This window comes from Rousettus aegyptiacus, unplaced genomic scaffold (genome assembly GCF_014176215.1).
Source record: "Rousettus aegyptiacus isolate mRouAeg1 unplaced genomic scaffold, mRouAeg1.p scaffold_m13_p_14, whole genome shotgun sequence".
In the NCBI taxonomy this organism is placed as follows: domain Eukaryota; kingdom Metazoa; phylum Chordata; class Mammalia; order Chiroptera; family Pteropodidae; genus Rousettus; species Rousettus aegyptiacus.
Genome location: NW_023416289.1, coordinates 47,008,661 through 47,024,092, shown reverse-complemented (window position 1 = coordinate 47,024,092; position 15,432 = coordinate 47,008,661). Strand labels below are relative to the sequence as shown.

At 45.3% G+C, this 15,432-nt stretch overlaps 1 protein-coding gene across 1 annotated transcript; it reads left to right on the top strand.

Moving 5' to 3' along the window:
* The first annotated feature begins 7,633 nt into the window (after positions 1-7,633).
* Positions 7,634-13,901, top strand: SIGLEC5 (sialic acid binding Ig like lectin 5). The gene is made up of 9 exons (XM_016125613.2): positions 7,634-7,740; positions 7,818-8,189; positions 8,407-8,685; positions 8,941-8,988; positions 9,550-9,816; positions 9,909-10,193; positions 10,402-10,501; positions 11,341-11,422; positions 11,916-13,901. The coding sequence occupies exons 1-9, from the start codon at positions 7,704-7,706 to the stop codon at positions 12,105-12,107; spliced, it is 1,662 nt and encodes a 553-aa protein (XP_015981099.2). The 5' UTR covers positions 7,634-7,703; the 3' UTR covers positions 12,108-13,901.
* The last annotated feature ends 1,531 nt before the right edge of the window (positions 13,902-15,432 follow it).

Below are 15,432 nucleotides of genomic sequence, written 5' to 3'. Positions count from 1 at the left end.
TGACAAGGAAACCTACAGAACGGTAGAAAAAATGTATCCAATAAGGTGTTAATATTCAGAATATACAAAGAACTACAAGTGAACATAAAAAACCCAAATAACACAAGTTTAACAATGTCAAAAGATTCGAATCTATATTTCTCCAAAGATAATATACCAATATTCAATGGACACATAAAAATGATACTCAACTTTGGTAATCCTTAGAGAAATGCAAATCAAAACCATAGTGAGATATCACCTCACACCCTTTAGGGGAGTTACAATAAAAACCAAAACAACAGAAAATAACAAGTGCTGGTGAGAATGTGGAAAAAATGGAACCAATGCGCACATTTGGTGGGACTGTAAAATGGTGCATCTGCTACAGAAAACAATCTGGCAATTCCTCAAAAAATTAAAAGGGAAACTACCGCATGACCTAAGAATCCCTCTTCTGGGTACATATCCGAAAGAACTGGAAGTAGGATCCCGAGAGAGATTCGCACACCCCTGTTTATAGCAGCGTTATTCACAACGGTCAAGAGGTGGAAGCAACACAAGCGGTCATCGATTGATAAATGGATAAACAAAGTGTGCTATGTCTTAGTCATATTCAGGATGTTTGAATAAAACACCATAGACTGAGTGGCTTCTAAGTATCAGAAATGTATTGCTCACAGTTCTGGAGTCTTGAACTCCAAGGTCAGGGTGCCAGCTTGGTCAGGTTCACGACTGGGTTAGGGTATCAAATGGCGTCCTTCCCATTGTATTTCCTCTTGGTGGAAAGGGAGAGGAAGCTCTCAGGACTTTCAAAGGCCACTTCCGCTAATACCATCCCCTCGGGGGTTAAGGTGCAACATATTTTTTTGAGGGGTACAAATTTTCGATCTATAGCATTCTACCCCTGATCACCAAAGTTCAGTCTATAGCACATGCAACGGAATATTATTCAGTCAACAAAAGAAAGGAAGTCCTGTTTCAGCCTTGAGGACTACGTGAAATAAGCTGGTCACAAAGTACAAAACTGATTCCACTTACATGAAGTATACAAGGTAGTCAATTCATAGACATTGAAAGTAGAATGGTGGGTTCCTGGGAATGGGGCAAATAAGAAGTGGTTGTTTAATGGGTAGAGTTTCCGTTTGACAAGAAGAAAACATTTCGTGTCTGTCACACAACAATGGGACTATTTGAAACACTATTGAGCCATATACTTGACAATGGTAAAGACAGTAAATGGTATGTTATATACATTTTGCCATTATTAAATACATTCAAAAAAGCCACCATTTTCCTTCGCCTGAAGAACTTACTTTGGTGTTTGTATAATATAAGTCTACCAGAATTCAAATCTCCTTGCTTATTTTATCCTGAAATATTATTTCAATTTAATTTTTAATCGTATTTTGTCTGGGTGCAGAATTCTGAATGACGCCCAGTTTTTAAAATGCTTTTAAAGTTACCACTCCATTGTCTTCTGACTTGTAGTTTCTTATGTGATGTCATCTCGGTGTTTATTATCACTCCATGGAAGCAGACTATTTGTGTTTTAAAAAGTATTTGGCTGCTTTAAAATTTTTTCTTATTGTCTTTTGACAAAATTTCTTGCTATCAGGTGGACTGGGGAAAAGGGATGAGGGTGTGGTGTTCATGCAGGGAGTCGAGCTGGAGTTGCCTGCTGCCCCATTAACTCCAGGAAAAGGAGACAGAGGACCTGCATGACCTCAAGCTCTACACGTTCTCCCACCCCTGGGATGCTGAGACAGGCTGCGACTGAGTTCATGGTTCTGGGCCCAAGCCATAATGACCTTGAGCAACAAATTCAGTCCTCTTCTTAGATTGCTCATTGACCAGCAGAGGGTGGTCGTGGCTTTTGTTTCCATCCAGGCTTTGGGTGAGCAAAACTTGACTGAGAAGTGGAATTAAAAAGGCAGCCTTTGGCCTGTGGTATTGTTTGGTGCATCACTACTTTTATTCCTCCTTCCAGGAACTCCCAAATCAGACATCTACAAGGCAAGGCAGATACGGTAAAGGTGCGCAGTTGGTTTGTTGTAAAGAATATGATGGAGGAAGTATCATGATAAAAGACTCCAAAAGTTTACACATCCAAAATGATCATTAGCAATTTTACGGCATGTAAATTTCACTCCAACAGCAAGAAAACATTATCATCAGTTTGGGGAAATACACACACACACACACACACACACACACACACACACACCTCTGAGATCAACTCAGTAGCCCTTGAATATGAAAATGGTGGCTTCTCTCAGTTCCTTAGTCTTCGTTATTTTACTTTTATTAAGATGGTCATTGTTCCCCCGAGGCGAGCCAGCCCAGCTTTTCTGCCCTTGGACCCATCTTTTCTGGTACAGGTTTTGGGGAAATTTATTTTCTGCCCTTTTGCCTATATCTTATGGTTTCCGGTTGCAACTTCTTCTCCTGTCACATGCCCCTGACAGCCAATTATAGCCCCTTATAGCACAGATCCTGTGATCACCTGTCAAGGGTTCAACTGCCACAATTGATTGGTCACCGTATTGGACAGCACTGCTCTGGAACGTAAGTCTAGGAGTGGGATTGCTGGGTTGTGCTGTAAACCTAACCTCGGTTTCTTAGACGATGCTTTGTTTCCTGTGAAGTGCTCGTGCCAGGGTAAATTTCAACAACGACTACTCCACACTTTCACTAACACTGTGTTTTCAGACACTTGAATATTTGCCATCTTGGTGCGCATAAAATAGGATCTCGTTATGGTTTTAATGGTCGCTAAGGATGTGCAGCAGCTTTTCATTTGTTTACTGGCTCATCGTATGCTATCTTTTAAGAGGCACCTGCTCCAGGGAGTCGGGGTTTTTTTACTTTCTTTTTCTTAGTTTTGGCAGAAATTCTTCATATATCTCAGTATCTCATAGAGCCAATCCTCGCACATTGTTCGTCTTTGTGACCGCCATAGCTATCCTTTGAAGTTTCTACTTCGCTATAGATATTACAATTGAAGTATCAAGTTCTACAAATCATTTGAGAGATTGGGCGATGTATTGCTTTAATTCTGCAGATTAATTAAAATAGACTTAATAAATGTACAATAGTGTTTTCCAACCCATTAAAATGCATATTTTTCAACTTATTTACATCTTTAATGTCCTTCAATACAGATTTCTAATTTCCTCCATTGAGGAAGTGCATACTATGTTTTGATATGTACATCTCTAAATATATTCCAGGAAAATCAAAATTGTTGATGCTATTATCAATGACATCTTTTATAACAGCCCCTTTTTTTGTTCATTACTGTGACATAGAAATGCACGCGATTTTTATAATTTGATTTTGCCTCTAGCAATGAAGCTTATGAAACCGTCAAATATATTCGTATATACTTTTGGATTTTTCTATATATACAATCATTTATGAAAAAATATCATTTTGTTTTTTTCAATTTTCAGACCTTTTACTTACTGTTATTGCCGGTCTAGACCAGTAGGTGATGCTACTGCGTTAGGTGTGATGTTTGCTGAAGACACCCATTATCTTGCGAGGGAAATATCCTTTCTTCTTAGTTGGCTGTGAGTTTTATCATGAAGGCTTTTGAAATCACCCAGTGTTCATTTTTTTCCCATCTCTTTAGATTTAATCGGTCAAGGGCCAATCACAAACATAGAAGCCATACTATGTATTTCAGCAGCAGGAATTTTTTTCTTTTTTTCTTTTTTCTTGCTTTATTGAAATATAGTAGACAATTAGTTGCTCATATTTATATTATACCATTCGATAGGTTTATTTTCAATTATAGCTGGCATACAATAATATATTAGTTTCAGTTGTAAAGCATAGTGCTTAGAGATCTATGTAACTCACAACGTGGTCACCCCACTAAATCTAGTAACCCTCTTCCCCCTTACATATTTATTACAACATTATTAACCATTTTCCTTGTGCTACACTTTATATCTCTGTATCTATTTTGTAACTATACATTTGTACTTCTTAATCCCTTTGCCTTTTTTCGCCATCCTCCAAAACATCCCTCCCATCTACTAGCCCTTAAAATCTTGTCTGCATCTATAAGTTTCTGTTTTATTGTTGTTGTTTGTTTTGTTCTTTAGGTTCCACACGTACGTGAAATCATGAGATATTGGCCTTTCTCTATCCAGCCCATTTCGTTCAGTGCAGTACCCCGTAGGTTCATCAAGGCACTATCCTTTTCCATCCCTTTCTTTTGGTTTGTGTGTGTCTTTAATTTGAGATGAGTCTCTCGTAGGCAACATATGTAAGAGTCTTGTTTTCTTATCCATTCGACCACTTTATCTTTTGGTTGGAGCACTTCATTCTTTTCCATTTGAGGTACTCGTTGATAGGAATGTAATTATTTTCACACACTGGGAGAGGGGAGGATTCAACAGAGGAACAATGGACACCACCAGCACTTCTACCTGGGAGAGAGCCTCACCTCTGGCTCTCACTTAGTGTCACCCTGTAAGTCCCTGATGCCCAGTACAACCAACCTGGTACTGGTTGGTCAACAAGAAAGTCTGCTTGTGGACACGGCCCCTTTATTTTTGTAAAAATATTTTTTTGTTAATACTTCTATATTTTTATTATTTTTTATTTCTTTCAATTTAGTTTTTTGCTGTGGTCACATCTTAAGGAAATCTAGTTAGTGTCAGGTATACAGTATAGCAGTAGGACATATATATATACATATATGTATATATATACGGATGTATATACACACACTTATATATGCATATATATGAAGATATATATGTGTCGCATTGCGTGTTCACTGCCCAGAGTTAGATTTCTTTCTGTCACGACATATTTGACCCCTTTGACTCCATCTACCTTCTTCCCTACCCTCTGGTAATCACTAGTCTATTGTTCATGTATGTGAGTCACTGTTTGTTCTGTTCGTTTGTTGCTTTTAGTTTTATATCCCATATATAAGTGATATCATGTGACTTTCAACTTTTTCTGTCCGGCCGATTTCGCTTAGCATGCTAAGGACTCGGCCCCTTTAGGAGGCGCCTGCTGCTGCCACAGCCTCTGTCCCATTCAGCTGCTGGGGACCCAGCAGCCTCGTGTCCTCGCCCCCTCCCACCTCCTACCATTGCAGGCTGATTTCCTATTTCTCTCCCTTGTTGTAGGGCTTGTTCATCTAGACCCTGGGTGACTTCCCTTGCTGTTTGCTCCATGTTTCAGTCACAGCTTTGATGTGGTTGCAAGAAGGATAAACAAAGACTCTATCACATAGACCATTTTTTTCAAGAAGCTCCAGCAGCTGGAATTTATACAAGAAATGTGATATGTAGATGCAACACAAACAAATACTGCCTAGAAGTCTTGGACTGCTGTAATCTAATCTAAGTTCCCAGCTTGAGTTTATTTTACATTTCTTATGTTTGTATTTTATTGAGATGTAATTGACATATAATATTATGCTAATTTCAGGTGTCCAATATCATGATTCAATATATGTGTATATTGCAAAGTGCCCACCACAACATGTCTAGTTACCATCCAACACCCCATACAGTTACATGTCACTTTCTTGCAACAAAAACTTTTAATCATGTTCTCTCTCAACAATTTTCTTTTGTAGTAATTTTCAAATATGCAATACGGTATTATTAACTATATTATTTTAGTTAATAGTACTATTAACTAGAGTTATTAATGACAGTCATCGTGCTGTACAGTACATCCCCATGACTGGGTGATTTCATAACTGGAAGTTCATACCTATCACCCACCCCCACCCTGTACCTCTGGCAACCACCAGTCTGTTCTGTGTATCTATGAGTTTGATTTTTCAAACATTTCCACATGTAAGTGAGATCACATGGTATTTGGCTTTCTCTAACTGATTTCACTTGGCATAATGCCTTCACGGTCCATCCATGTCATTGCAAATGGCAGGATTTCCTTCTTATTTATGGCCGAATAATATTCCATGGTATGTGTACATTTTCTTCATTCACTCATCGATGGACACTTAGGTTTGTTCCCACATCTTGGCTATTGCAAATAATGCCACGATGAACATTGAGGTGCAGCTATGTTTCCAGTTCGTGTTTTCATTTCCTCCACATCGACACCCAGAAGTGGAATTGCTGGATCGTATGGCAGCTCTATTTTTAAAACAACCATATTGAGTACATCGTGTCTCAACCAATTTACACTTTCACCAAGAGGGCTAGAGCGTTCCCCTTTCTTCACATCCTCTTTCTTCATCACTTGTTATTTTTGTCTTGTTGATAATCTCAGCTTGAGTTTTGCTAGACCACTAGGCGACTGAACTGTGCAGATCCCACTTTCTTTAGTCCTTCACTTGCTCAAGATAATCTTCTTTGCAATATATAAAGAGAGTCAGGTTTGGGATGGGATGTGGACCTGGTTACCTGTCATTCACCTGGACTCTGGGGCAGGGACCGACCCGGGTTTTGTGGAGCCCGACATTTATACAAATGTTGAGATGACTCATTTGGGGGGGAAAAATGAAATGTGACACACATATGAAATTTTATGAAATGATAAAACACATCACTTCAAGTCACAAAAGTTAAAATGCTCGAAACCAAAATAGAAAACAATTCAGAAAAATTACAGGCTTTTTATTAGTAGTACAGTGTACCTGTCTGGCACACCTGTGTAACACACATTTTCCACATTTTTGGGTGATACTCTTTGATTGCCTCTATCAGAATAATTGTCATAATAATAGATCTTAATATTACATAGTAAGTATTACTTATGGCTAAAAAATGTTATATTTATATAATATAGAAATTTAATGAAGAATTTATTTCCTCCAGCACAGTTGATTGAAATTTCTTTTTCTTGTATCCTTTCAGAAACTTTCTTTCAATCCCACAACTTGCTATTGAGAATGTCCAAAATATTTAATAGCATCGTGGAACATGGGAAAACGTTCAAGTCTCTTTCACACGAGAGCACTGGGGTTACAGTTTATGTCTTCACATCCCTGGAACCCTTGCCAGGCTCTGAAATAGAGGCCGAGCCTGTGAGAGGCTCAGGGCGAAGCTTCCCGAGCTATACGAGGGGCACATTTGCTTCCATGCTGAAGTCCAGCCTGTGGGGTGACAGTCTCCCTTTGAACATCCCTCTTGAGTGGACTGGTGCTCGATCACTGTCCCATAGATTCTCTGACCCTAGAAAGCCAACCTTCATGTCCCCAGAACCAATCAGCTTCCCCTCTGCTTTCCATCCTCCATTGGATTTGGGCCTAAATTCCCTTGGTCTTAAGAAAGTTTAAAATTATTCGTTTTCAGAACAGCTAGTGCTTTCTGTAGGGGGTGTTTTTCCCAGTTGCCAGGACCAGCCCTGTTTCTTTCTTCCAACCATGCTGGGCTCCTGAGTGACCTCCCTTCTGGACTTACGTACCATGTGGAAGATGCTCACTTCCTGATTCTCACCTGGACAAGTTCCCTAACCTCTGGGGGCCTCAGTATATCCACAAGCCCGGCGGTGAGCGGGGGGAGTGTGGGATAGGGTGCTCTCTCAGCCCCCTGACAACATGCTCCCACGTCCTACTCCTTGCTCTGTGGAGCCCAACTTCCCCTTCTAGGCGTGGCCACAGCTCTCTCAGTCTTTGCTTCCTGTTGGGGAGTCCAAGGCCCCTGCACACACTCTCTGCACATTTCCTTCCTTGACACGGAGACCTGGACCCAGGCTCTGCCCTGTCCGGTGCAGACATGGTGCCCCTGCTGCTGCTGCCCTTGCTGTGGGGAGGTGATTGGTGTGAGGGGGGAGGCACGAGCACAGGTGGGTGAGGGGCCGGAGCTGCAGCTGAGCCTCTGTTCCCACAGGGTCCCTTCAGGACAAATCCAAGTACAAGCTCCAAGTGCAGAAATCAGTGACAGTGCAGGAGGGTCTGTGCATCCTCGTGCCCTGCTCCTTCTCCTATCCCTGGAGTGCATGGTCTTCCTCTGCCGAACTCTACGTGTACTGGTACTACGCACCCCTCAACTATCTTGCGGCCACGAATAAGCCAAATAAAAAAGTGTTTGTGGAGACTGAGGGCCGATTCCGCCTCCTCGGCGACCCCATGACCAACAACTGTTCTCTGAGCATCAGAGACGCCAAGAAGAGCGACGCAGGAAACTACTACTTCCGAGTGGAGAGAGGATCTGATGTGAAGCATAATTACATGGATAAGATGCTGAGTTTGAAGGTGACAGGTAGGGCAGAGGCCCAGGAGAGAACCTGGGATGTGGGACCCCGTGTCAGAACAGGGACAAGACACTGGAACAGCTGATGTCCAGGCCTTGGGGCTGGCATGGTGGGAAGGATGCGGATTGTGGTGTGAGCTCAGACCCTGAAGCATGGCTCCCTCCCAGGGTCACACTCTGGGTCCTCATCCCTTGGGACTCAGGTACCTCCCTGTCTGCTCCTCAGTCCTGACAGAGAAGCCAGACATCCACGTACCAGAGGGCCTGGAGTCCGGCCACCCCATGAACCTGACCTGCAGCCTGCCAGGGTACTGTGGAGGGGAGAGTCTCAGCTTCTTCTGGGCAGGGGATGCTCTGGACTCTCGGAAGCCCCAGAGCCTCCGCTCCTCCTCCGTGCTCACCATCACCCCGAGGCCCAGGGACCACGGCACCAACCTCACCTGTCAGGTGAAACGCCAAGGAATTCGGGTGATCACAGAGAGAACCATAAGGCTCAATGTCTCCTGTGAGTTCTGCAGGGTGGCTGATCCCTGGGGGCAGTGGGGTGATGGTGTGCGTGTGTGTGTGTGTGTGTGTGCGCGCGTGCACGTGCAGAGAAGGGAAAGAGTGAAGCTGAGCTGATTTGTGCATGCATCTGAGTCTCGGGGATGAGTGGGCCAGCATCCCTACCTCCCCTGCTCCTACTGCCCCTCTTTCGCTGTGGGGTCTACTTCCAACCTGTTTCTCATCTCTGAAATGGGGCTATATCTTTCTATTCCAGATGCCCTAAAGAATCTCACCATCAGGATCTTCTTCAGAAACGTCACTGGTAGGAAAGAACTCGCCCCTTGGGGCCTGGGCCTGTCCCTGGGCCACTGTGGAGCAGGATTGGGGAATCAGAGTTTCAATGGGATCAGCTCTAAGAAGGGCAAGGATAAAAATCACCACCGTCCCTCCCCTACCTCTTGTGGACACGTGCACCTGTACACACCGGTACACACTGTTCGAAGCCCATGTCGCCTCACCATGACACTGCTCCCGGCTTTCCATCTTTCCCGCCGCCCCTTGGAATATTGCTAGGACTAAGCCTTAGTCCTAGTTTCTGCTGCATGCACCGACTGCTTCACGAAGCCATGGGGCTCTCTGCTTTCCTTCGCCAACTGTCCAGGCATGTCCCAGCGGGACCTTGAGCCTCCCTTGAAGCGGAGAGAAGCAGACCCTTTGTGCCAAGCTCCTTGGGGTGTACCAGTCCAGTCTCTCAACCCAGAAAGAACCAAGCCAGTGGGCCAGGGGAGGAGACAGAGATGTCAAGCTGAAGGAGGGGGTGATGGAGACTGTCAGCCTCCCAATCTCTCTCCCTCTCTGTCTTTGTCTCTCTGACTCTCTCCAGAGTTGAGATATGTGGGGAACGCAGGGAATGGCTCATCTCTTTCAGTCCTGGAAGGGGACACCCTGCGCCTGGTCTGTGTGGCTGACGGCAACCCTCCTGCCACACTGAGCTGGGCCCAGAGGGGCGGGACCTCAAGCCCCTACCAGCCTTCAAGCCCCGGGATCCTGGAGCTGCCCCGCGTGGAGTCGGGGCATGAAGGCGAATTCACCTGCCGAGCTCAGCACCCAGGGGGTTCCCTGCACGTTTCCCTGCACCTCTCTGTGCAGAGTGAGTGGGGACGAGGGGAAGGACCAGAGAGAGGCCCCCGAGGGGTGGGGAGGAGAGAGGCACCACTGACCCTTCTCACCCTTTCTCCACAGGCCCCCCGCAGCTGCTGGGACCCTCCTGCTCCTGGGAGGATGAGGGGCTGCACTGCAGCTGCTCCTCCCGCGCCTGGTCGGCCCCCTCCTTGCGCTGGCGGCTGGGGGAGCAGCTGCTGGAGGAGAACCTCAGCAGCGCCTCCTTCACCATCACATCCAGCTTAGCCAGGCCCTGGGCCAACAGCTCCCTGAGCCTCCGTGGGGGGCTGGGCTCCAGTCTCAGACTGAGCTGTGAGGCCCAGAATGTCCACGGGGCCACGAGTGCAGCTGTCCTGCTGCTGTCAGGTCAGGGGTCTGCTGGGGGCAGAGGCTCAGGGAGAAAGGAGTGGGTCCTGACGATTGGGGGGGAGGGACTGGGCCCAGACAGCAGGTGATGGCCAGCACCCGCCCTCCACCTCCTGTGTGGACAGAACCTACAGCCAGTTCTGCAAGGAGGTGGGGAGACTGGACAGAGTGCAGGGAAGGGGTCATTTCATGCCCCTCTTCTCTGCAGGGAAGTCGGGATCCCTGGCGGGCGTGGTTCCTGGGGCTCTTGGAGGTGCTGGCGCCATGGCCCTGCTGTCCCTGTGTCTGTGCCTCATCTTCTTTTGCATGTAAGCCTTTGTCCTGGGGAGGTGGAGGGAGGGGTGTGGAAGCAGGTGCAGACAGAGGCCACCGAATCCCACAAAGGCAGAGCTAAGTACATCCAGAGAGGCCTTTTTTGGGGGCGGGTGGGGATATAAACTTTATTGAGAATTAATTCCCATGTATTTCAAGTGCATAGTTCCATGGCTTTTAGCTCACTCTCGGAGTTGTGCATTCATCACCACGATTAATTTTAGGACTTTTTCGCTGGCCTAAAATGAAAAAGAAACCAAAAAGAGAGAGAAAAAAACCACACACCCCTGTATTGTCATTCTGCCCCCACCCTTCCTCCAGCCCTAGGCAACCATTAATTTATTTCCTGTTTCTCTAGATTTGTCCATTCTGTCTATATGGTTTCCTATAAATGGAACCATATAGCAGACATGGTCCTTTATGGCTGACATCTTTTATACAGTAGGATATTTTCAAGGTTCTTGCATGTGTCAGTTCTTTATCTCTTTTTATTTCTGAATAACATGTCTTCGTATGGATGAGGCACATTTATTTGTCCATTCATCTGTTGATGGACATTTAGGTTGCTTCCATATTTCGGCTATCACGAGTAACACTGATCTGATCACTCACGTAAACATTTCTGTGTGTAAGCAGGGTTTTTCATGATGAGAATTCAGTCTTAGCCAAATGTCTGGTTGTCCGGGAGGCCGGATGTCCTCATGTACATGTCGGGAGGGTCTCCAAGTTTGCTTCCGGGGTCCAGATGCCTCAGTTGTCCTCCTAGGGAGTGGGGGCAGCCTGCCCACCTGTGCCTGAGCCATCCTGGCTGCAGTGCTCTGATTTCTCCCCTTAGACTGAAAGCCCGCAGGAAGCGAGCAGCCGGAGGACCAAAGGGCAAGGACGATGAAGACCCTGTCATGGGGACAGTCTCCTGGGTGAGCAATATGAGTGTCTTCTCACATAGTGTCCGGGTTCATTCTAGGAGTCCAGACTTAGCCACCTCCCAGCTGGGAGTTGACATCCCCTGGGCTTTTCCCCTTCCTCATTTATAACCCATGGTCAGCCTCCTGCCCACCCCTGCTGAACGCTGAGCTTACCAGACACAGGCTGCCGTAACCATCTCCCTAAAACGATTACTTTCTACCCATTCTGGGAATGTCACTTTACCTCTCCCCACCTCAGTGTCCCCATTTGCAAAGAGGGATTATAAAAGTATCACTCATACTGGGTTTTTGTGAGTATTCACTGTGATCAGTAAATCCTCGATAGCATCTAATTGGTGGCAGTATTATGACATTTTAAATGAATGAGCAAATAGTTGAGTTCATAAGACGCCTGCGTGGAACGAGAGGATGGATGAAGCCCAACCTGCCCTTGGGGCGTGCCTGCCTTATTTCTTCCCTGACTCCCTCTCTCTCCTTCACAAAGGGTTCCAAGCACAAGCCCTGTTTGGACAGCCCCCTAGGCCAAGCGCCACCTGCTGAGGAGTCCCCTCTCCCAGGGGGGCAGCAGGATGTCTACTACGCCAACGTCAACTTTCTCGGGAGGCAGTCACAGGAGAATCAGGACCAGGAGGCCACCAGCACCGCCGAGTACTCAGTGGTCAACAGAAGCAAATGAGGCCTCCCCCAGGATTTGGGGCTGGCGGAGGAGCCATGACCTCCTGGGGGGAAGGATTTCAGTGACTAAGCAATGAGGCCCGGGGAGCCTTGGTGGCAATGCTGACGAAGAAACAGGTGACAGGGCTAAAGAGACTTGGGCTCAAATGCAGGCTTCAGCACTTCCTGAGTCATCTTTAGCAAGCATTTCACTTCATTTCTCTGTGTCTCCGTTTGCCATTCTGTGCATCAGAGATCATACGTCCTACCTCGAAGGCGATGGTGAGCATGAAAGGATCAGTGCTCAGACATCAACCCACATGGGTCCTGCGCACAGCTTGTGCTCAGGGCTTGCAGGTCTCTCTCTTCTCTCTCTCTCTCTCTCTCTCTCTCTCTCTCTCTCTCTCTCTCTCTCTCTCTCAACAGACAGGTCCTGCTTGCAAGTTACCCTGATGCCCGGGGTGACCAGGCACAGAGGACAAGGTGGCAACATGTTGGTGTCATTCCCCTCCCCAGAATTCTTCAAAGCCTCTCCCAGAAAAGACCAGCCACTCAGCCTCACCCTCAGTTCACGACATGGTATCTTATAGCGTCAGGGATCATCTCGTTGCCCCACTTTTACCTGTCAATTCTTCCAGCACATTCCTTCACCTTCTGACCTCCAGTCCCTTCCCTATTAGGTTACAGGCCCCATGGGGATGGATCTTTGTGACAGCTGTCAAAGTTGACTGGATGTTTCCTCACCAAAAAAATTATTCATTAAGAGAAAAAGCAAGCAGGAAGTCCTTCTTCCAGAGGCGAAGAGGAAGCTAAAGGGAGGGCCTGTGATGACCACAGAGCCTTGTCATGACATACAGGTCTTGGGTGTGAGCGCTCCTCCGCCTCCCCCCATTACTGTCTGGGTTAAGGTCTCTGTGGCAAATTTGGATGAGTGAGAGCTGCCCCCAACTCTCTGCTACACGAGCTCTTTCCCAACCTCCTGGCCTTCAACAGTGTACCGCAGGGGTCTTCCCCTGGCATTTATCTGCTCCCTTGCCCTCTCCTCCTGGCCTTTGTTCCTTGCCATCAACGCTGGTCCACACCAAGGTATTTGCCATTCGAGATCCCCCTGCTGGAGGCCGCACCACATTGCTTTCTTCTGGGTTACACCATTCTGTCCTTCCAACCGTAGTTTGTAGACAGATTTGGGGTGAGAAGGCGGACTGAAGAAAGAGCTCATTCTCTCCCTCCTCTAGAGCTGAACTGATTTAATTTTTAAAAAGAAAGCAGGAAAACAAAAATTCACAACTCGCCAGCAGTGTTATGGTGTAAGCTTTTTCGATTGTGAGTGCCTGATGTTAAGCCCTCTATCGCCGAGGCGCCCATCCATTTCTGAGGTGTCCGTCTGGGATAAGCCCATCGCTAGCTACACAGCTGGATGAAGAGCCAGACTGTCCCATCCGTGAAGTTCCGCCTTTTAGAAAATCCTGGGTGACCTAGATAACTGACCTGATACCACTTTCCCTCCCTGTGCTTTAATTCCCTCTCTTATGTTTACGATTTGCCGGTAGTCCACCTGGGGAAACCTAGGCATCTCGCTATCCATCCCAATAAAGTCACAGCCTCAAGATCTCTCCCTCTCTCTGTCGCTCTCTCTCTCCCACTCCCTCCAACCACCCCCGCCCATAACCTGTTGGCCCTCAGGCGTATGTGATTCCTTTGGGACCTGTGAGTGCAGTCGTTCCCAGTTATCTGCAGGAGATACCTTCCAAGTCCCCTAGTGGATGCTTGAATCCACGGATGGTACCAAACTCTCTCTCTCTCTCTCTCTCTCTCTCTCTCTTTCTCTCTCTCTCTCTCTCGATCTATATATATATATATATATATATAGATATATATATATATATAAATGATTGTTCCTATACATATGTACCTATGATAAAGGTTAATTTACAGATTAACGACAGTAACGATAATAAAATAGGACAATTGTAACAATATCCGGTGATAAAATTTATGTGGATGTGGTGTCTCTTTCTCTCAAAATATCTACCGTACTGTACTTATCCCCCATCTCGTGATGATGTGAGATGACACAGTGCCTGCGTGATGAGATGAAGTGAGCTGAACAACAGAGCCATTATGATGTAACTTTAGGCTACTATAAGAGTTATTTGAACACAAGTATCACAATACTGTGATAGTTCATCTGCATGAATAATTAACTTACTAAAGTATTTAGCAAATGAAAACCTCTCTGTCCCTCTAGATAGTATTAGATACTAGGAAATGTAAAATTCATTTACTTCTGATTTTGTGCCAAGAATAACAAAATCCTTTGGGAAAAAGTAATTAGAAAAAAATAAAATCCCTCATTTAAAAAGCACAGGATAGCTGAAAAGAAAAGAAAATGAAAATGGGAACTTATTAGGCCAGAATTTGGGGGGAAGCCTGACTCCAGAGAGTTAGGCAGAATTTTGAAGCCAATATACCAAAACTGCCGATGGCATTTGCTCATAATGATCACGTGAGCTTTTGTTCTGTGGCTCTGTGCGGCCTGGAAATGAAAGTCAGGACCCCTGCCTGAGGCAGGAAGTTTCATAGGAGACCACTCCCATTTTGAGTTTGTATCAAGGTAAGGGTGAGTCAATGAAGACCAAAGACAAGGGGAAAATCTGCAGAGCAACCAGAGGAAAAAAAGATACATTATCTCCAAAAGAAGAGCAGTTTAATCGAAATATCAGTAGCAACCATGGAAAGCAGAAGAAAGCAAATCCTATCCTTAAACATCACTTTATAGTCTATACTTAGTAGAGAGAACTCAAAAATGAGGAAGTGGTACTGATCTTTTGGAAGAAACAGATGGGGGAATTCGTCAACTGCAGAATAAAAATAAAAGATAATTTTAAAATTCCTGACAATTCTAACAGCTATGTCAGAAGTGGTGGTGCAGTAAATAGATTTTACATTTCCTAGTATCTAGTACTATCTAGGGGGAGAGAGAAGTTTTCATTTGCTAAATACTTTGGCAAGTTAATTATGCATACAGTGATTTTTATGGTAATGACTATGAGAATAGAATCAGAATGTAAAACTTACCAAATAGAAGTAGTTAAAAGGGCAGTGAAATTTTTAGAAAATCAAAAGAAGAATGAAGAGACAAAGTAATGTAGAATTGGTGGCATATACAGAAAACAAAATATAAGATGAGATACTTACATTGAATATAACGGATAAACGCTTTAGTTAAAAACAGAGGCAGCTGGCATTAGCATTTGGTGGATATACTCCTCGTAATACATGTCTCTACAGTATAAGGACAGAGGATGTCGAAAGTAAAAGGAGACAAAATTACACACTATGCCAAC

Coding starts and splice junctions, on each gene's coding strand:
- SIGLEC5 (XM_016125613.2), top strand. CDS start 7,704: ATGGTGCCCCTGCTGCTGCTGCCCTTGCTGTGGGGAG. Junction 7,741..7,817: donor GCTGCCCTTGCTGTGGGGAG/GTGATTGGTGTG, acceptor CTGTTCCCACAG/GGTCCCTTCAGGACAAATCC. Junction 11,423..11,915: donor TCATGGGGACAGTCTCCTGG/GTGAGCAATATG, acceptor TCCTTCACAAAG/GGTTCCAAGCACAAGCCCTG.